Source organism: Hyalella azteca, unplaced genomic scaffold (genome assembly GCF_000764305.2).
Source record: "Hyalella azteca isolate HAZT.00-mixed unplaced genomic scaffold, Hazt_2.0.2 contig11259, whole genome shotgun sequence".
NCBI classification, from domain to species: Eukaryota; Metazoa; Arthropoda; class Malacostraca; order Amphipoda; family Hyalellidae; genus Hyalella; species Hyalella azteca.
The window spans coordinates 17,135-37,752 of record NW_025941261.1 but is presented as its reverse complement, the minus strand read 5'-3'; the positions used below and the strand labels follow the sequence as shown (position 1 = coordinate 37,752).

At 39.5% G+C, this 20,618-nt stretch overlaps 2 protein-coding genes across 3 annotated transcripts in view; one reads left to right on the top strand and one right to left on the bottom strand.

Annotated features, from left to right (window-relative positions):
• The first annotated feature begins 1,382 nt into the window (after window positions 1–1,382).
• LOC108680181 lies at window positions 1,383–15,105 on the top strand. The gene is made up of 4 exons (XM_018168954.2): window positions 1,383–1,720; window positions 10,381–10,489; window positions 10,822–10,990; window positions 11,325–15,105. Exons 1-4 carry the CDS (start codon window positions 1,672–1,674, stop codon window positions 13,665–13,667), a joined length of 2,670 nt encoding a protein of 889 aa, XP_018024443.1. The 5' UTR covers window positions 1,383–1,671; the 3' UTR covers window positions 13,668–15,105.
• The window catches only part of LOC108680180, a 22,573-nt gene continuing 16,870 nt past the window's right edge, over window positions 14,916–20,618 (bottom strand). Inside the window, exons 9-11 of one of the 2 annotated variants that reach the window (XM_018168953.2) lie at window positions 18,471–18,678; window positions 17,545–17,770; window positions 14,916–17,172 (exon numbers count right to left, since the gene is read on the bottom strand). In XM_018168953.2, the coding sequence (XP_018024442.1) occupies window positions 17,047–17,172; window positions 17,545–17,770; window positions 18,471–18,678 (560 nt within the window). In that variant the 3' untranslated portion in view covers window positions 14,916–17,046. Of the gene's footprint in view, window positions 17,173–17,544; window positions 17,771–18,470; window positions 18,679–20,618 lie in introns of those variants that run through there. The other variant, XM_047882759.1, reaches the window with a different exon arrangement.

Genomic DNA, 20,618 nt, shown 5'->3' with positions numbered 1-20,618 from the left:
CATTCATGCTTTACTAGATCAAGTTAAGCCTCCATACTTTTCGTATCACCTGGTAGCGAAATGAATCACAAGCATAACCAATGCTTTCAAAATTAGTCATAACGACATCATCATATACTGAACGAATTCATCCTTGATAATTGCTTTGGGAACATCTTTATTTTTTATATCTTTAGGCGAAATACATAGGAAGGCGTTTCATCAAAATCTCCTAAATGGGTCAGCGACTAGTGGCTCCTGCATTGATGAACTATATAACTCCTCCCGTGAGCTGCTGGTGAAGGAGTCAGGGTAGATAAAGTTTAGGAGATTGTGCCTAGTATTTGCTTACTAGTAATAACTCAACTATTATTATAGTACTAATAGTAGAAGTAGCCTACCTACAAGTTCTAACATCTCAACTCGTGAAGAAATCGGGCGCTGCGAAGAGTACCAAAATGCGGACTCAGTTCTGGGCAAAAGGCATGGCTGTTGATTCCAGGCTGCGGTAGAAGACTACTAAAACACGTGTTCTGTTTAATAAGAGGCAAAACCTATTGAAAGTGGTTTATTTACGTCGCGACCGGTAAGGCCTAACGGTGACTAAATTTAAATTCAATGATTTATGAAAGTATTGCGATGTTCAGAAACTTCTTATCCACTTCTCGTCAAGTCGATCATGTCCTGTGTCGTTTGTTTGAATATTTATACCACATATACGCATTAAAGTACATATTTTCTAAGAATAAAATAACTTGTCGCAATTTGGTTTGTAACTGGTGAAACAGAATGAGCTTTAGACTTGTAGCATTTGTTCAATGTTTCTATAGTATCCCGTTTTTTTAATTTGCCTATCACAAATCTTTTATTTCTTTAACAAGTTTTACACGAAAACAATTGAAGGAATTCTACACTCACAAAAAATTTCGTTCAAATTAGACGCAAAATTTAGTGTGAATCTCATTTTTGTAATAGAATTTAGAGCCGTTCTGATTCCAGTGTGATTACTAATATATTATTACCGTTTCCTCTGTTAAAGTTCTGATTAAAATATATCACAAGGTTTAAATTGAAAGATTGAACATAAAACTATTCAGTGACAGCATATCAGCGGAAAACATCAAGCAATACTCTGGAAAGATTAAAGTTTTGCTGCAATCAAATCGGATGTAATTTAGACTGGCCTTATGAATGAATAACGCTCAACTAGCAGGAATGCTGCCTTATATTTTTAAGATTTCTAAAGTATAAACTTGGTATTTCGTAAGTTTTCAAGGGAGACAACTGGACTCTCAATTATTCATGCACGACAGATACACGGTGATTGCATATCAGCATAATGTCGTAGATAATAAGCGATAGAGCACAAGGAACGAGCTGTGTGCATGTCGTGCGTTCAGTTGGGTCTCAAATTTTACGTTGAACGATCGTGGGTGCCTGGCTGGTGATAGGATGAGTTTATAATATTTGTGAACCCTTTAAAATGATGAACAACGATAGGCGATCATAACGATCAAGCGATAACGATAAGTAACTTTGGAATCAGTTCAAAGGAATTTATTTCCATAGCGTGACCAACTGCCCCAAACACCACAAATGACCTAATTACGCCTCGCTTACTTCCGAGGCTTACAGCAAATTCTTATTGACCGGAATGTGTGACGCACGCGAGTTTTGTTGTCGTGCGACAGGATGAGTAAGATATTTTTCCTGCCCTTGGTGGCACAAGTTCTAGTGATAGGTGAGTATATTTTATTCATGTATAGTATATACATATACGGCTAGAAAACATCGTAGCCTGTGAGCTGACGCAACCATTCATTGCTATTGTAACGATCCGTCTTCTTGGAGGTATCGCACATTTCAGCAGTAAAGCAACCTGACAGAAATGTTGTGAAAGCAATAGTACTCCTGGCATCCAGTCCCGTATCAATATTTCACGAATCTAATTATTTGTTCTGTTCGAATATTTGGAAGTCGGTGTGCATAAATAAATTGATGAAATTTTTTACCGATACTTGAGATGTAATGCCAACTATCTTATTTTTATTATCGTAAATGGTGCTGATAATTACTTGGATGATTTATCGAAGTGGCCTCAGTAAGTAATCTTAGAGATTACAGTGATGCAATGGTTGAACTTTCGCTAACCATTTATATTATAATAAATATGTCATTAGATAACAGTAATTAAATACTTTCATACCGAGGTGTTATATAGCACCTGGCTTATGATTCTTTGGCTTGATGGTGCCCACGAAACGAGCGTCTTGAGAATATTTGTCACGATATTTTTCATTGACGGCGGCTAATTTTGCTTTTGAGAGAGATCAATTTACCAAATTAATTGAAATTTTACTCTGTTGCGCTATTTGATGTTTCCGAAAGGAAAGCTCCTATCAATTAAAGCTGAATGGCATCAAACATCTTCTTTCCTAGCATATCATGCGATTGAAATTTGATTTTGACGCATTTAACCACTACCGATTCCTAAGCAAGCAATTCATTCCAGCTCCTAGATAATTTTATTTGTCGACTAGAATGCGTCGAAATTTTGATAATTTAAAGGATTTTTATACGAATTACTTCCTGAAGAGGCTACGTGAGAGAAATTGTGAGACAGACTAACAATCTATAACTACGTTTCATACGAATTGATGACTCGATGGATTTTGCAAACGGTGTTCATCTCAAACGGTGATGCATGGTGTTCATCTCAAAACAAACATTATTTCTAAAATAATTTACAACTGAATAAATCATGCAAAAAATTTGTGGTCAACCCACGGATAGTGTTAATGCTGATCCCGTGTAGTCAGGATACTAGAATTAGATCAATCGTTCCAGTAAATTGTACACTCTTTATCATTTCAAATAATGTTAGGCTTACAAAGGCACACAAAATAAAACACATTAATTTGCAAACTTTAGTCTGGGCAATGAGTTCTGACAGTTTTCAATACAACTTAAATTTTCTCATTAATATTAGTACATTTATATACACAATCGGTATAACATTACCATATAGTGACGGAAAACTCCCCAATAGAGTAAAATTCTGTTGGAGAAAGAACTAATGTGTCTCAAAAGGTTGCAATGAACGGCAATTTATCGGGAAAATAATTCCAGGAAAATACGCTTCTGAATGTATTAATGGATAAGTTCGAGATTTCTTCAGATTTCTTGAAAGTCTTCTCTGCATACTTCCAATTTGAAGTAATCTAAAGAAACGATTACAGCTAATTGAATTGTTCAGGGAATCTGGCTAGAAATTTAACTGTCAGACAATAGCAACTTAGTATTTTACCGATGATTCACACACTCAGCCATTTTGTATATTATGAAATTTCATTATTTTTCATTCTCAAGATTGCCAGATCGAGTTTAAGTTTGAAATTGTAGCCGTCCTTTAATTTCTGGGTAAACTCCAATTAATTGTTGTTTAAAATTCTTTCCCGTAGATACCGTAGCACACAGTCAAGAGCTCTTCTTGGGATTGGTAATATATTTGCGCGATGGTAACAACGATGCTATAAGATGTTGGAAGCAGGTGAAAAAACACTCAACTTTAGAGGTTCATGAAAAATTTGAGTGAATAAAAATAATAATTTTTGTAAATCAGTTTCGTATGCTCCACGACTGTCCAATTATTTTATCGGGATATTTGGAGTCAAATAGCGCAGGAAACTAAATTGGCGAACTCGCCCGGATTGCGAATTGAAATCGGGTACATCCGGTATTACAACCCTAGTTTCCACAAATATCATGTCAAAATGATGCGAGTTTACCAGGCCATTAGAAGACATTACTAAAGGAAAACATGCAGATTAAACGAAACGGTAGACTCCGCTAACGGCAATGAAAGTTAGAAATTTTAGATAATCCAATTGTTCTCAGTAAGAATAAGAATACAGAAATAAGCAAAATCAATATAGACAAGGACAAGCCACAGCGAAAGGCAAGACATAGAAATAACATCGGTGTCTTCCTTCTTCTCATTGATGTTCAAGCAATCAAGCACTTATAACATTAGGACGGATAATTATAAGTGGGAGTGATCATTAAAAAAATAGGAAGGAATTGCTTCTTATACTCTAACTTTACCCCGACGTCTTAAATTCAAAAATCTCAATTTAGGGTCTCTTCCTGCTAATAATTATAAGAAGAGCTATAATTGAAGTAATATGTACGGCACGGCCGGCTAAAATAATAAGAATTTGTCAAAAAACCCAAAATATAATCCAACGTGGTAGCTACGCGTTAACGCTTTTTTTTAGTTACCCTAACAAAGAAATCTGTGCTCATTCCAGAAAGATTAGCGTGCGTCACAGCTTTCTATGAATAATTCAATGCAATCAACGCTTGATATGAGCTGCCTTTATTCAAACTAAACACTTGAGATGAATATTTTCTTACACAAGTTACCATTATGACGGACCTGCCCAGAACCCACACACTACACGTAAACATTTTGAATTGACCATCAAGTGATTAAGGAATAGGAACGGATAATGTAATAGAAAAACTAGACTATGTTTTTCGATACTTGTCCAAAATTTCACAGATCCGGATTCTCCTTGAAACCTGACACGTCGTAATTACTTTCTTTGTTCCAACAGACAGATGCCAGTAACGTCGAAACAATGGTGGTTGTAGGATTAACTCAGGAAAAGACGGCACAGCCATAGAGGTGGTGGCAGTACTGGATATTAGTTAGATTTATAAAGTTCACAGAGCTCTTTTAGCTTAATGAAACTAGGAAGTGATTGGCCACTCGCCATCACATGGCGAAAGTCACGAACAATTGGTTAGTTTTCAAGCTATAATCAGCACATGGCGAGTGTGAGTGAACATTAATGCATGAAATGACAAAACGTCTTAGTCTCGCTTGTCCTACTTTCGTAACTTGGATTTATTTTTAATTTCAGTTATGTGTGGATGACGTCACGTACGTATTTATTGCGCATACGTTTCTAGCTTGGTGAAAATATTTCGGCAAGAATACCTACCTTCAAACCTACCATTAATTATGTGCATTTTGTCTAGTTTGCCTGTACTCTTATGTGGTCTCAGCTCTATGACTCTTGGCCTCGAGTTCAACAATCGTAGGCATAAATTGAGAAATAAGAATAGCTTCGAATCAAGGAACGTCAGATTTACGCTCAGTTTCTGTGTGATATATATGGGCCATGTTGAAAAATAGTTGCATATTTAGTCTGTTCATTTCTTACTAAACAGTGACGTGATGAGTGACTTGATTGTGTAAAATCTATTGGAAAACCCTAGTGCTTAGATTTCATCTCGCACACCAGTTCATGAATCATTTTTTCTATTCATGCCTAAATCATTTTTTTAGAAGAGTGTAAATTCATATCCTAACTATGAGAGGTTTAACCTGAAGTTAAATGTAAAGACAATCCGGTATTGTGGGAACCCGGCGTCTAACCGGGGGACCATGCGAGAATAAATCTCGCATGGATTTGCTAGAATGAACGCCGGCAAAATATTTACCTTACGAGGAACAAAGGGTTGTCTCGTTACTACTAGGCTAGACAGCCAAGGCAAGATCAGCGCGATCATTCGGCCTGAAGGCATTCATAAATCGGAATAGAGCCTTTTACTGAAATTCACACATATGAGTAAATTCTCTACCATATAGAGAGAGTACTGTATTTATTGGAAACATGCCTGAATATTCCAATACCTTTTTCTGAAATTCTCCGCGTTCGACAAGGTTTGTGGGATGAGGTTAGGCTAAGTTTCAATCGGTTTATTCCTTTCTTAGGAGGCACTTTACACATCAGAACGCACGCAAACGAGAACAACTGTCTGGAGTTATATTGTTTACAATAATTTTCAAGTAATGACTGACGCCTTCACCTAATATTCACAAATTTTATAGCGCATGAACTTAGCCCGTAAGAGAAAAAGCAGAAAATTAAAATGTTCTCACTCCACCCCCGTATACGACCAGAAATCCTAACCTCCGTTTCCGGCGTCAAGAATGCGCCAGGGTAAGGAATAACGAAACTGTTTCCAGCCGATGTATACTTGTCTTGTAAAGGTCAAGGTTTTGATGGCAAGTCAGATATTAAACTGTGGAGCAGTTGTTTCCGGATTGAGGTACGTAGACCTCTATTAAGCGCGAGGTCTTTATGGCGATTTTCATGCAAACGCTTCTGGTTTCATGAAATGTTAGTTAGTGATTTTACTTCCCTGAATTGTTAACTGCCTCACACGGCGACGATTTATTAACTGTCAAATAACCACCTGTCTCAGCAGCCGTCGACTGTATTCGAAAGCTTATGAGCTCGGAAGTAAGTTAAATGGTTATACGAATTTACTGCTTTTATTCAGTATTAGTTGAACGAACCGTGGACGAATACCTCGAAATAATCATAGCAATTGCATCAACAGACCTCAAAAAGTTGGAGGACTGCTTCTCTAATGCCTATACCCTGCTCATTCAGTTTACAGTGAAAAAAGTAAATGTCGTTTTTAACGTTAATCCTATTTGAAACGGAGAGCCTGTAACACGTTTTATTAAAAATTTGATGTAGTTTATTATATCATGTTCAATCAGAAATGCTTATTGGCTCTGTGAGTATCGTGAAGTCTCGGAAAATGTTGAACCTCGTTTAAAATTTAAAAACCCTTGTAGAAGTCTTTAAACGATGAAAGCCAATCTCTAGCTGTTCAAGCCACGCATTACATTCTTTGTTAACTTTTGTTTCTAAACTAGAGGGACATTTCCATTTTTTATTTTTTTCCAGAACTTTTCTATTTGTGCATATATTGGAGTCAAATTAGGCCTCAAGTATGTCTGGAGATGATTTTCATGACGGCTTTAACTTCGCCAAAATCGTAAATGAAATCATTAGAGGAGATTCGGGAGAAGATGACTTGGCCTGCGAACATAAATTCATGTGGAGTTCCAACGAAATGACTGCCAACTCGTACGATCGGGACAAATTTCAAAGCAAACCTGATGACTGGAACGAATCTGAAAACTCGAGCCAAAAATTCAACCAAGATTGGCAAACAGTTGATGCTTCCCAAATCGGCGAAACCAATCAACGTGGCGAGCTCCCTCCTCCTGGCTTCATTGGCCATCGCGAAGCTTCTGGAAATACCGCTGACATGACTGCACAAAAGCTTGAGATTTTTCAGCCCACCAACTCAGAAGGTGATGGAATCACCATGAGAACTACAACTAACTTGAACGAGCTGTACGACGATATCAATGCTACCTTTTCCACTAACCTAGCCCATCATGTCGTCAACAGAAAATCACTCAAGGATGTCTATGAGCATCACGAAGTGGATGAGGGGCAGCAAGAATGCGTTGATCAAGTGGACGGCGAGAGTAAACTGAAACCCATCGATACGCGTAGACGCTTTCCTTGCCCACACTGCGACCTCATCCTAACCACCCGCCCCAACCGTCGCAAGCACATCATGATCCACACCGGAGAGCGGCCCTTCGTGTGCGACGTTTGCGGTGTCGGCAAAATAACGCGAACGGAACTCAAGCGCCACACGATCACACACACACGCCGAAAGGAGCATTTCTGTGGTGTCTGCGGTAACGCTTACTTCTGTCTAAATACAGTCAAGAGACACGTATTAGGTGTCCACAAGATTTCACCTGATAACGTGCAACTATACAGGGTTAAAAACTTCCAAGACAAAACAACTGGCCAAGAAATGATCAAGATAAAAGTCGTTAAACGCGGGAAAAATTACAATAGCTGTTTCAGGGTATTCTGATTTCTTTTTGGTAAGGATGCGGGATTGTGCCCCATGTTGGTATTCTAACTTCTAAGTGAGAAGCGCGGTTGCCGACTTGACATTCCGTTCCCACGGAGAACAACATTCCGTCCACATGGAGTCCACACCTGTTGATGAATATTCAATTCTGCTGCATGTAGCTAATAGCCATGCCGCTACTCCTTATAACACGTCCAACGATCATGAAAAAATGCCTCGTTTATTAAATGAGTTTTGTCATAATTCGTATTCATTTGTCATCCATTAATGACACCTCTTCTTTATGGAACCTCAATAAAAATAGTGAGACAATGAAATGAATGTTAGAGGTATGTTGACAATTTCCCTGGAAGAGATACGTGTATATAACAGAATGTAGACAGCCTACCGGTTGAACAGGCCCGCGCCTTTCTTTCATATTCTTTCATGCGCGGACCACATTCCTTATTAATGCCCTCTGCGATGGATTATTTTAGTTATTTCGTATTTTTATTTAACCCATTGAAGGCTAGTTTGTTATGTCATTTATATAGGAATTTGGTAGGTTGTTGGTTATTTTCATGGATGTTGTCGATTTGATAATTGTCAACATTGACGAAAATTTCATTCAGCTATTGAAACGTTAGTACAATGTCACTAAAAATGAAGCGGCAAATTCGCATTTCTCTGTATCAAGGACTCGCTGAAAACTAAGCACCATTTCCGTACGTGAAAACGTTCTAATAAGCAAACTTTGAACGTTCCTGACATCGGGTAGAGAATTGTCAGCACGCCAGCTTACGAGAAAGCGTGGCTCCTTTTACAAGAATTGAAACTCTTATCAGAGGAGATGAATGTCGCCTGTAAGCCTCTGATGACTTCAAACCATGCAACTTTCTATGAAGTAATTAGTTTGATATGGAGTATTACTATCTATACGGCATAACTTTTTATTCAATTCTTTCTATAACTGCCGCACACTGGCCTGGAAAAAGCTTGCCGAGGATTTTGCATGTTCGTACGAAAAATGTTCTAAATATAAGTCATTTCGATATTCTTACACCAAATCTGACTTGAATTTAATTAGATTGGTTGAATTATATTTATGATGTATAGAAATGCATAACTTCTTGAGAAGCACGCGTGTCGTGCAAAACAAATCCGTCATTCTAATTTGATAAATTTTATGAATGAACAATAATTTACTGGTTTCATTCCAAAATTACTTGAGCAGCCGCTAGATTTTTTTTTCGTCGATATCTGAAAAGTAAATTCGTTGGTGGCGATACGATCAAATAGTGTAAGAGTATTGACGCTGAAAGAAGTCCAATATTGGTCTCTCACAAATTTTTTAATGTTCATGACTAAAAAAACAGCGCTGCACTTCTGCACGCGACAAAATTTCTTCTCGCTTCGAATCACCGACATGTGGAACAGCCTTCCCGATGACATCGTTGACGCTCCGAGTATGAACGCTTTCAAGAACAGACTAGATAAAGCTATGGAAAAATATATGTTCAGATTTGAAATGCCTAGCACCATATCGAACCCGGTGGAAGTCGAGTAGCTATTTAAAACTTTTGTCAGTCGTGAAAATATCCGGTCAAATGACACGATTTTAGATCTTCTGTGAACAAGGCATGAAAAGGAAAAGAATCGGCGACAGGCCACATCAGGCCTACACTGCAGCGCCGAGATCACTATGTTATGTTATGACTTGTCTCCTGTAGAACTGACTATCTTTACGAACAGTCTATCCAAAACTGGCGTTGAGGCTAAGTGTAGCTGCTGTCCTGCTGATAATTGCCCAGGTTGTGAGTTGGGAGGCACTACCGCACTACTATTGTCGTAAGGCATGCCTCTGCATAGCTTTATCTCGACGTTTTTTGAAAGTCAAATATTGAGTCATATTTTCTCACATATTAATATTATATTACTACTTCTTGCTTACATATAGTTTAGAAACTCCCGAGTTGAGAACCAGTCCCTAAATGTGACTTGAATACACTCAAACGAACCAATCACACAACTATCACGTCAGCTTCATGAGGTCACGTCAGCAAGCGTCGCATTTTGTCTTGAATTTTGAACGCAGAGAATGAAATAATATGGTACCTATGGGCTGTGGAGATAAAATATCTAAACTTAGTAAACATTTCTTTGTTAGAGAGCCGGAAATATTATAGAATTTACACTAAACTGTAACTATACCTAACTTAGCGTGGTGAAGTAATTTCGGATTATTTATGGTGTTCACGTTTGAACAGTTCATACTCTAAATGTTGAAGCGGAATAATCGAAATAATTGAATTTTTTTGTGCATAATTTGTCGTGATTTGAAACGGGCCACGCATTCAACTTATCATGAATAGAACGTCGTTAACACGTCTTGTTATTACTATCGCACATTTAATGACCATCCAAAACTCCTGGTTAGTTTTTTTATAACACCATAGTTCACTTGATGATCATCGAATACTCCATTTGCACGTTTTTGTGAACACTCATGATCACCTTGACACCTCACCCTTGCTTCCTACGACCCATAATGTATATTGAGCATGTCACATAGCATTGAGAGTCGCATGTATATTGAGCATTGACAGCCACGGTCACTGCACGATAATTCTGCTCTCGCATTTCTTACGGCAGGAACTAGGCCGGGATGTGGGGAGCCCTCTGTGTACAGTGACTGCTCCTTCTCCCCGAGATGCTCGGACCGACCAAAGGCCTATGGAGGAGGAGACTCTTCATACGTACCGTGAGCATACGTCTACTCTAGTACAATGATGGTATAACTGTATTTTTTCTCTCAGTGTTTCTCAAGTTTCATCTGTGTGCTATTCTTTGTTTCATAAATAATTTAGTTCCAGTTACAAAATAAATACCATAATAGGATGAACCTATATTAATTTTGCTTCTTACGAAAGAATCGAGTCAATTCGTTCTTTAAGTTGTTCGGCTATGCGTGCATTATCTCTTGAATAGGCTACAGATCACTTGTATACTCGAATTAAACAGAACAAGTTTTTCATACTGAAAAATCATGTTTTTTAGAATACTTTCCTAATACTATTATTATTCAATGGATAGCCGCGAGCCGTGCCGCTGCGACCACGAGTGTCACCTGTACGGCGACTGCTGCCCTGACGCTCCCGAACACAACTTCTCTGCACTCGAGAACAGGCTCCTCAGGGACGCTCCAGAGGCGCCCTTTGCCTGCCTACCGCTCCAGCCACCAGCCCTACTTCCTTCCTCTTTAGTACGGGCAAATTATGATTAATATATTGCAGATAGTAAATCTTTATATCTGGTCATTGCCTTATTGGAGACATGAGGTCAGATTTAGCCGCTAATTTTGTGTATTTAATTTGAACTTGGAAACAAGATTAAGAGTTTCTCAGTATAACAATTGAGACAGGAACCGATTTCTCAAGTCACGAGCGCCCAAGTATATTTTTACAACCTACATCTACTTAATTAATAGAATATTCTTGAGGCCCTGGTATTTCAGCTGGTGTCATGATTTCCTGTGCTTAAATCAATATTTGTTTCGACTATTTTGGTATCATGCTATCACTTCTATGTTTCTTCAGAAAGTCTTCATGGTGGACTGGTGCCCCAAGGGAACCAACTCGCTGCTCGACGACAAGTGCCGCAAAGACACTACCAAAGGATCATTCAATTATACGTACCTGATGGACGTGCCCGTAGTGTCTTCAAATTCTGGTATAATTTACCAGAACATTTTCTGCGGCACCTGCAACAGGGAGTACTACTTCGACGGGTACAGCTACAGCCTGTCGTGCGACTGCGAGGTCGATTCTATGGATGTTGTCATGAACATGCAATATCAGGCAGGGAATCTGACCTGGTCCGCCCCTCGTTCCAAGGACGTTCATTGTATAGACTACGACAGAGTCACATGTTTCTTACTTATCGAGTTTCCTATCGATGTCGTCCACGTGTGTGAAGATAAGGTAATTAGTTCCTGTACACCAGGTGCTGGAGGAATGTACCACGACATCATAGAGCAGCGATGCCTAGAAGGCGATAACTACTTTCTACAGGACAAAGAAGCAAACGTCTACAAAAATAATCATTGTGCATTGTGTAATGGAGTACAATTGGGTAACATCATTTGCCTCCAGCCGTTCGACATTTCTTCAGGAAGTGCAGTGGCACGAAACGACTTATGGACGATCTCAGACCTTTTCGACTTTGATCAGAACTGCGAATCAAACTACGTCAAAGATCCTGTATTCGGGGAATGCGATTTGATCGAGAATCCAGAAAATATTCTCGAGAACGGCACCGACGTTGACAGCTGGTTGAACGAAACTGTTATTGAACAAGTGAACGCTGATGCGTCCGCTGAGTCAATAGTCTTCACGGTTTTCATGTCCATATCTATAGTGTGTTTATTACTACACATGCTTATTTTCCTCATTCTTTTCCAAAATCGCAAACTTCATAGCTTAAATTTATTCTCGATGTCATGCGCGCTGTTTTTTGCAGAAACGTTTTTTGTATTCGGAGCAAACTTGTGCCGCACGGTTGGAGGGTGTTACACCCTGAGTGCGGTTGTCTACTACTTCTTTATGGCAGCCTTCTTTTGGATGAATGTAATAAGCTTCGACATTTGTAAAACTTTCCATACACGAGGACTGCGGAGCCACGAATTGAGAAGCTTTACGAGGTATAGTTTATACGCATGGGGTCTACCGGCCGTAATGCTCTTATGTGCCATCACCGTGGACATGGCAGCCGAAGACTCAATAGTTGCCCCAGCCTTTGCTGCTTACGGGTTTTGGTTCGGAACCTTAGGAGGGCTTCTGTTATTCTTTGTTGTTCCTGTCGAAATTATATTTTTCCTAAACGTAGTCATGCTCATTATGTCTGCAAGTAAAATTCGAAAACAAAAAAAGATGGGGAAAATGGCAGCAGTTTCTTCAAAAAGAGGCAAGTATAAACCTGAAAAAACTCTAGAAACTGATGAGAAAGAAAGCCGTAAAATTTATCACTTGATCACCGGGAAGATGAAGAAAACCGTTGGCGACCAAGAAGAGAACATTAAAAAATTAAAATTGTATGCCAGTTTAGCGGTTCTAATGGGTGTCCCATGGATATTTGCAACGCTCGTCAGTTTCTCAGTTGTTTTCGATTATCTTTTCAACATCATAACTTCCCTACAAGGCGTTTTCATTTTCTTGGCTTTCGACTGCAAGAAGGTGGTGTGGAGAAACTTGAATGCTCGGTTATCAGGTCACACAATCGTTTCGGGCACGTCGTCTGGAGGATACACCCGGAGTACCAGCAGTTCGAGGACCAACAGCTCCAGCAGCGGCAACCGCAAGACAAAACACAAGCGTGGTGAGTCGACTATATCCAAGGCTACAGTGGACACGACATTCAGTTCTGGCAACGAGAATAGCCGTCGCCAGTCTCGCACAAGCTCCGACCATGGTGAGAAGTATTCCTTGAAGAATTACACAGCCGACGGGCGACAAGAAGAACGCAGAGTTAGAAATTCGGAGCGATCTTTGACGAATGGATACCACGAAGAAACTGAGTCTCAAAATGGTTTTAAAAATGACCTACCGAAGCACGATGAAACTCTCCTTATGAATTACTATCACGAAGAGCAAACGGATCAAGAGAACAAGGCCTTCGCCTTTATGGGGAATAGAACCGTTTTGTCCAATGTACGAGAATCGGAAGTTTCTTCAGAACGAAGCGACGATGATCATTATTACCAACTGCAGCCACCAGCACAATCGCCAATCAAAGTAACCAAGAAGCGGAAGGACAGAAGAGCACACGACAGAAGTCCTCAAAGTGGCAGAAAAGATAGCAGAAACTACAGTTTACGAAAGGCTTGCCATAGCTCCTCCACATCGTCAGAAGATGAAGATTCAGAAGACGTGGTTGATGTGTAACCACTCAATCGGCTTTGTCAAACTTTCTTTACCATTTCTAAGTAGATAGAAGTGGCAATTTCCAAAAATGTAAGACGCACGCTGTAACATGATTGCTCGCATCAACTTGCAGTAGAAATCAAAGTTAGGTGGCGATGGATGATGAGGAAAAAATTCGCTTCTAAACCTGCTAAGAAATAGAAGGACAACTTGTAAATGACGTCCGAAAATCCCTCGGGAAAGTTTTGTGTTAACTCGAAATCTGAATTTGCTAGTGTACTCTGGATTTTTTGCTTTATAAGCACAAATTTTATCATTACGGTTTCGCTGCCATCCAAAGCGAGCTTTGCGATGACTTACTCAATTTATTTGATTTCAATAATATACATTTTTTGTCCACTCAGCCGCAAGTGTCGTATACATCGCTCTCTACATTGCGTTTACGGGAAATTGGCTCTCGCTTCACTAATTTGCATTCGAAACGAATTGGTTGACAACGAATTCATTGTAATTACCGTTATTTCTAGTAAAAACCGCTAGGGAACCTCGAAATACAAGTTATGCAATATATCTAAGAGTAGAGAAATTCTTACTCTCGGTTACAATTAAGAGAAGTCCTTGATCAATATAAGTTAATTATTCTAGCCGCGTTAGAGTGAAGTCAGAGATGCATAATGTGATCTGCAACTTAATAAATTGTCTGCAAGTAATTACACACGATGCTATGCCATGTATTGGCAGTAATGCCATCCAACAATGTTTTCGTCAAGCGATTAATGAGCAAAACGAGAAGACAATCGGAGAATGTCGTCTCTACTTCTAATTACTGCCACGAGGTTAAATGAGCGAGGCAAATTGAGTTCAGCTCTCTGTAATAAGTATCTTCGATAGCCCAATAATTTTAAATGTATTGTCATATATATAAGGAGCCAGATTGATGAGCTCAATTCGAAAAAATATTGAGAATATAATATTAAAGATATTATACTCTCAATGTTTATTTCGAATTGAGAAACATATACTATGATATAAATATTGAAAATATTCTATTCTATAGAATGATTTGAAATGGAGAATATATTTAAATAAAATATTGAAAATATATTCTCCATTTCTAATCACTACCCGAGTGGTTAAATGAGCGAGTCCAATTGAGTTCAGCTCTCTCTGTAATAAGTCTCTCCAATAACCAAATAAATAAAATGTATTGCCAGATAATTGAAAAGCTAGCTTGATGAGCTCAATTCGAAGTTGATTTATGAAATAAAAAAATGGCATGGGTATAATTAAATAGAGCTAGGAGGAAAGAGAATCTACATTTCCCAATATTCAGTGCAAAAATATTCAGTACGGCATTCATGTTTCACTTGATAACTGTAGAAATCAAAATAGTGGAACCAAATTTAATTTGGATTTTTTTTTTACTATGCTCTTTCAACAATAAAACCTTTACCTCTCATGTGGAAACCTCAATCAAAATGTGAAGTCCAGTGGAATGCAAATCTATGGAGAAATACGCAAAAAATAGGCAATTTAAGCAAGCGACGCGCGCCGAACTCGAGTTTAACCTAAAGGAGGGAACTGCAAATTTCTCCATCCCAGCCTGGTAATACAAGGGAGTGTGTGACTTGCTTTTTATATAGCCTGGAGATCAGACTGCCTGAACAAGTGGAGGTAGCACTACCACCAGCCACAAATTTGCAACCAAACACAATTCCCATTTGCATTCTACGTTTTGAAGGTGGCAAAATAGGAACCATAGCATATTATATGAAATCGATGAACTGTAAGAAAGAGATTGTGTTTCCAACTTATTGATATTTTCATGACCTCCAAGTTGCTAATTATTCAGAGAACTTCCGATGAAACCATTTTCAGTAGAATTCAAAACACCAACACATAGAGTTAACGTTAGCATCCTCGTGCATCAATTTACTGCTAGAACGAGCCAGTTTATATGAAAATACTTACAACCCTCAACAAAAGAAACAATTATCACTAGTTAACAATGAACTTAACATTAAAACCTGATCTCCCGCATTGCCAGCACGGCGTGTATGAGGAACGGAACGCTCCGCAATACGCGTTTCGAAAACCACAACACATGATCGTCTACATCGTATTTAATGGGAGAGTAGAACAACATTCAAATTTGAGCTACGGCCAGACTAAATGTATACATTATTTAAAAATTAAAAGTACGGGAATACTTTAGACGTACGGAAGTGGCTATGCCAAGTAACGCGCCGGCTCTGCCGGCATATAATTTTTTCGTTCAAGTAGAAAGTTGACAAAGAATTTATTCGTAATACGTAACTCTTTAGAAACGCTGCGTAAAATTACCGCGCTATATGTATAAATTATTGGCCAAAAAACCTTAGTAGCTTGCAACGGTAGTCAAGGCTGGCCATTCCACCAGAAGTAAGTAGAAAAGATAGGAAATTTATAAGGTTAAATTAAAGATTAGGCTTGGAGACAGGCAAGCATGTGCCATGAGAATGTGAAAATAAAATAATGAGACGAAGTCGTGAGGCGGTAAACACTGAGAGCTGAACTTAGTTCCTTAAAGACAGACCAATACCAATCAATACCATTAATCATCAAGTTCAGAAAACCATCATAAATAAGAACGGCGTATTCACTTTCGGCGAATTGGTTAAAACTAATGATTTATAATCAATGAATAATAACTACGCATTGTAATAATAATAATAACTATGTGATAATAATTACTGAAATTTGGCGTAACAAGAAACAGGAAGACGAAAGATTCGTATGCACAAATATTGCTGCACGTGAATTTAATATAATTCAGTGCCGTATGAACATAGCTATCGCATATACGAGGATGAGTGATGGGCAAGAATTTGGCAAGAAGATATCTGGCGAACAGAGTCAAGAAAGGAGGAAATTTTAATTTCCTATAGATGCCCCCTCCTCCAACGGCTCAAAATAAATATACTAACAACAAAACTTAAAACTATGGACGGAATGTTGTAGTAAATAAGTGAGAATCATAGAGACGCATTTTATCAGAACTAGAAGATAAGAGGGCTTTCAAGAAAGAAGTACAAGCGGAAAAGTAGAAATTATAGGGGATGCCAAATAATGGCATTGACAAGTGGCGTCGCTAAAAATGTCCGGGGTAAAAGGAAATCCTTACGTATGCCATTAAATTACCTCTTCGGAACTGTAGCCTTCTTACGCATGATTATAAATTGATTAATCTGTCGAAAAATATCACTGTAAACACATCAGATTTTCAACGCTATTTCATTATAACCCTGATAATCTCTGGAAAGCCAAATAGTTCTCTATGAACATCTTATTCGGTCGACGCTCATCAACAACCGAGGTTCTGGAGGTCTGTCTTCGTCATGTTAGTTGGCGACGAAACGGATCACGATGCGAGGCGACGCCAGCGCAGCAGGAAGCGGTGCAGGGCGCTGTTGACGGCGTCAGGCGCGTCCGTCATGAGGTCGTGGCCGCACGAACCAAGCACCTCCAGGAACGCACGAGGGATCGTCTGCACACGCAGTACAAAATCAGTTACAGTCGCATTTTATGAACATCGTTTTCAGACTTTAAAAAAAAATTAGTTTTTTGGGGGTTATCTCTGACTAAACTCTGGGTAAGTTAATTTTTTTTAATTTCTCAATCTTGGACTACCGCTAATAGTGAGTCATTTTCCCCAAGTCTCATGTGGTCTTGAACGCCTTAATCATAAGTCACACAATAACATGCCCCATATTTCAATTTACTAGAAGAATTTATATTGCCATCTTGACACAAGAACACACTATGTTAACATTAGGACCACAAAAGGACAAAACTCTTCCATGTGGAGAGAACAAGAAGACCCATGACGCATCTCCGCCACCTGTCCCATGAGCCTCACCTTCTCCATCTCGCACATGTGCAGGAGTGGCACGGTGGTGTCCCTGAGACCGTGCAGCAGTAGCACGGGTGCCGTGATGCGCCTGTGGAAGGTGACATCTCCCTCGAGCCAGCGCTGCCCCTGCACCATATGGCGCACCACGTACGCAGGCGTGGCCGTGGCCCCAGCGTGACGCAGCGCACCGTCGCTCAACTGCTTGCCACGACCCTGGTGGCTCGTCTCACTCCTGCGCCACACAACGAGGGATTCACAACCAGGGATAACACGAGACTGCTAGGGGCTTCATATTGAAGCGGCCTGACAACCGTAGTGAAGCTCTATATTGATAACGGTTCATTAAAGCAGTACGCGAAAAGGCTCCAACAGAGCAGATGAGAAAAGCTGTAGCAGAGCACTGGCTACACCAGACAAAAAGGTGCAACGGAGCAGATGGGAAAGGCTGCAACAAAGAACTGCCAGGTGCGGAAAGGCTGCAAAAGAGCAATGAGATCAAAATGCCTCAGTGAAGAGTCGAGAAGCAGAAGGATGTCAGAGGAAGCCACATGAAAATCCTTGTAGCAAAAAAGGCAGATAAAAAGTTTTCTTGAAGTCCTATGAACACAGTCACAGTCTTAGAGCCGTCTTATGGAAAAAGTGTCCATAATGCAGTTGGATTAATAAGGCTTAAGGCAGCACTGAAGTGATCTGTTAAATGTCTGTCACAAGACAGGGATAATTTAGCAAAGTTTTAAACAAAAGTAAAAGATTACAGCAGAGCTCCGGCGGCCAGTAAGACAATTAGCCTACGTTTACACAGCTAAATTGTAAACAGAAAAAGGAATAGAATATATAGAAAGCAACTTATTGAAGGCATTCTCGTCAATGAGATAGAAGCAAAGACTCTAAAGAACTTTTGTAATGCAGAATAAGAGGCAAAGTTGACTCACTTGGCACAGAGACAAGGCACACAGCAAGCGAGCCAGCAGGCTGTAGACAGGACGAGTCTGCACGCAGGCCAGCAGGCGGACAGGCCGCCGTCCTGCAGCATGGCCAGTCCCTCGCAGCACTGGTTGAGTTCCTCAGATAAGACGTCGCGGCACCACGAGCGCCCGGACAAATTAAAGTAGGGCGAGTACAATGCATCTTCTGTGCTCTCTGCAGGTGTACATCACGAATCAAGCTACACATCATAATTATCAGACATTACACCGTGTACAACCTTACAACGTAGATGTTGCAATACTTGGGTTTTTGACTGGGACGAACTGGCAAGCGTTAAACTAGACAGTATAATAACATGCAGGTATAAAAATGACAATTTCATTAAGAATATATGCTACAATTTAAAATAGTTCAGTAACTGAAGGCCAGGGCATAAATCAATGAAAAGCGATTAATATCCGATAAAGTGCAATAAGCTTCTTTCTAGTGCAACAAAGGATATTTATCATAGACGTAGGTAGGTACATTACGGACAATCCACAGACACAGAAAATATAATCATGATGCTCAATAATTTGTACTAGCGATGACAAAAAATAACAAGTTACATGGGTTCACATGATTCAGCAACTACTGAAGATGAGCAATGCAGTATAGGCACACAACACAAACAAACAAACACACACACACACACTGCTGAGCGAATCCCCACACATATTTTGACTGGAATGTTCAGCTCCAGCAGAATACAAACAATATCATAACATCTAGACCAGTGGTTCCCAAACTTTTTCAGGCTAGCGCCCCCTTTGGCTCCCTAGTGAATTTCTAGTGCCCCCCACAGACACATATACATATAAAATCATGCGCCTCTTACTATAACATTTAGTTCGCTGCAATTTTAAAAGATAAAGGTTAAACACAAATGTGTATTTCACAAATAGGATCCCTTTTAGTGAAACAATGTGTTTTTCAGCTGTTTTAAGGGTTTCAGCACTAGAAACCTAGGACGTCTCGGGCAAATTTACGGCCGGACTCGTGGCCGGTCTCACGACCAATCTCCAAATTCAGTTATCAAGGAATATCTCCCAAACTAATGAACGAGTTCAATAAAACTCCGGAACATGTATTCATTAGAACTTAACGGTGACGTTTAGCTTGCGAAAATTTTTTAAATATCACCTTCATTCGTGAGTTATATTGCGATACAGGCCGAAATTCGCAGTGATCAAAGAATTTCTTCCAAACTACCGAACAGATTTGAACGAAATTCTGAATATACATTCCTAACTACCAAATGTGTTTTTAGATGAAAAAAATTTTATTTTACCGTCGTTTGCGAGATTTTTTTCATTTTACCGTCATTCTTGATTTCACACTTCCTTATTCGCTTTCGTTCGCAAGTTATACAGATATAGGAGAAACGATCGGCTTTTCTAACGGCTGGTTTAACAAAGAGCCGTTTACGTATAGCCGTATAACTCACAAACGAAGGCAAACTGTTCAGTAGTTTGCAAGAAATCTGTTCAGTATATAGTTTGCAATAAATTTCTTGATTACTGCGAATTTAAGCACGTATTGCTGTTTAAATCACGAATGAAACTCGTGAACGAAGGCACAATCGAAAAAATTTTCACGAGCTAAACATCACCTTTCGGTAGTTAAGACTGTAAATTCAAAATTTCGTTCGAATCTGTTCAGTAATTTTGAAGAAATTCCTTGATCACTGTGCATTCGGCCCGTATTGCCATATAAGTATGGCAAAAACAATTGAAGGCAAAATTCAAAAATTTTTCACTGGACATGGCGAGCACAATAGTGCATTTTTTCCATAAATGAGTAAATGCGCTAAAAACAGATCTGGGTTAAAAAACCATCGCTGGGAGTCATGTGCTGCACGTGTTGTGTACAAATCGTCAAACAAACGTTCGAACTTCTGACTTCGACTTTGGACTACCGCCCCCCAAAATCTTTCCATCGCCCCTAGGGGGCGATATCGCCCACTTTGGGAACCACTGATCTAGACTATCTGCAGCTGTGGTGCGAGGCAGGGTCTCTTGTGACCATCGTGTGCAGAACAGGCGTCCTGACGCCGGTCCTGAGGCCACACGTCAAGTAACAGTAATTAATAAAGAAAGTTTCCACGTGCTTCA

What these genes read in the sequence shown, in the direction of transcription:
- LOC108680181 (XM_018168954.2), top strand. Translation starts at nt 1,672, where the DNA reads ATGAGTAAGATATTTTTCCTGCCCTTGGTGGCACAAGTTCTAGTGATA. An exon ending in GGAGACTCTTCATACGTACC is followed by an intron (nt 10,490 to 10,821) that starts GTGAGCATACGT and finishes TTCAATGGATAG; the next exon opens with CCGCGAGCCGTGCCGCTGCG. An exon ending in CCCTACTTCCTTCCTCTTTA is followed by an intron (nt 10,991 to 11,324) that starts GTACGGGCAAAT and finishes ATGTTTCTTCAG; the next exon opens with AAAGTCTTCATGGTGGACTG.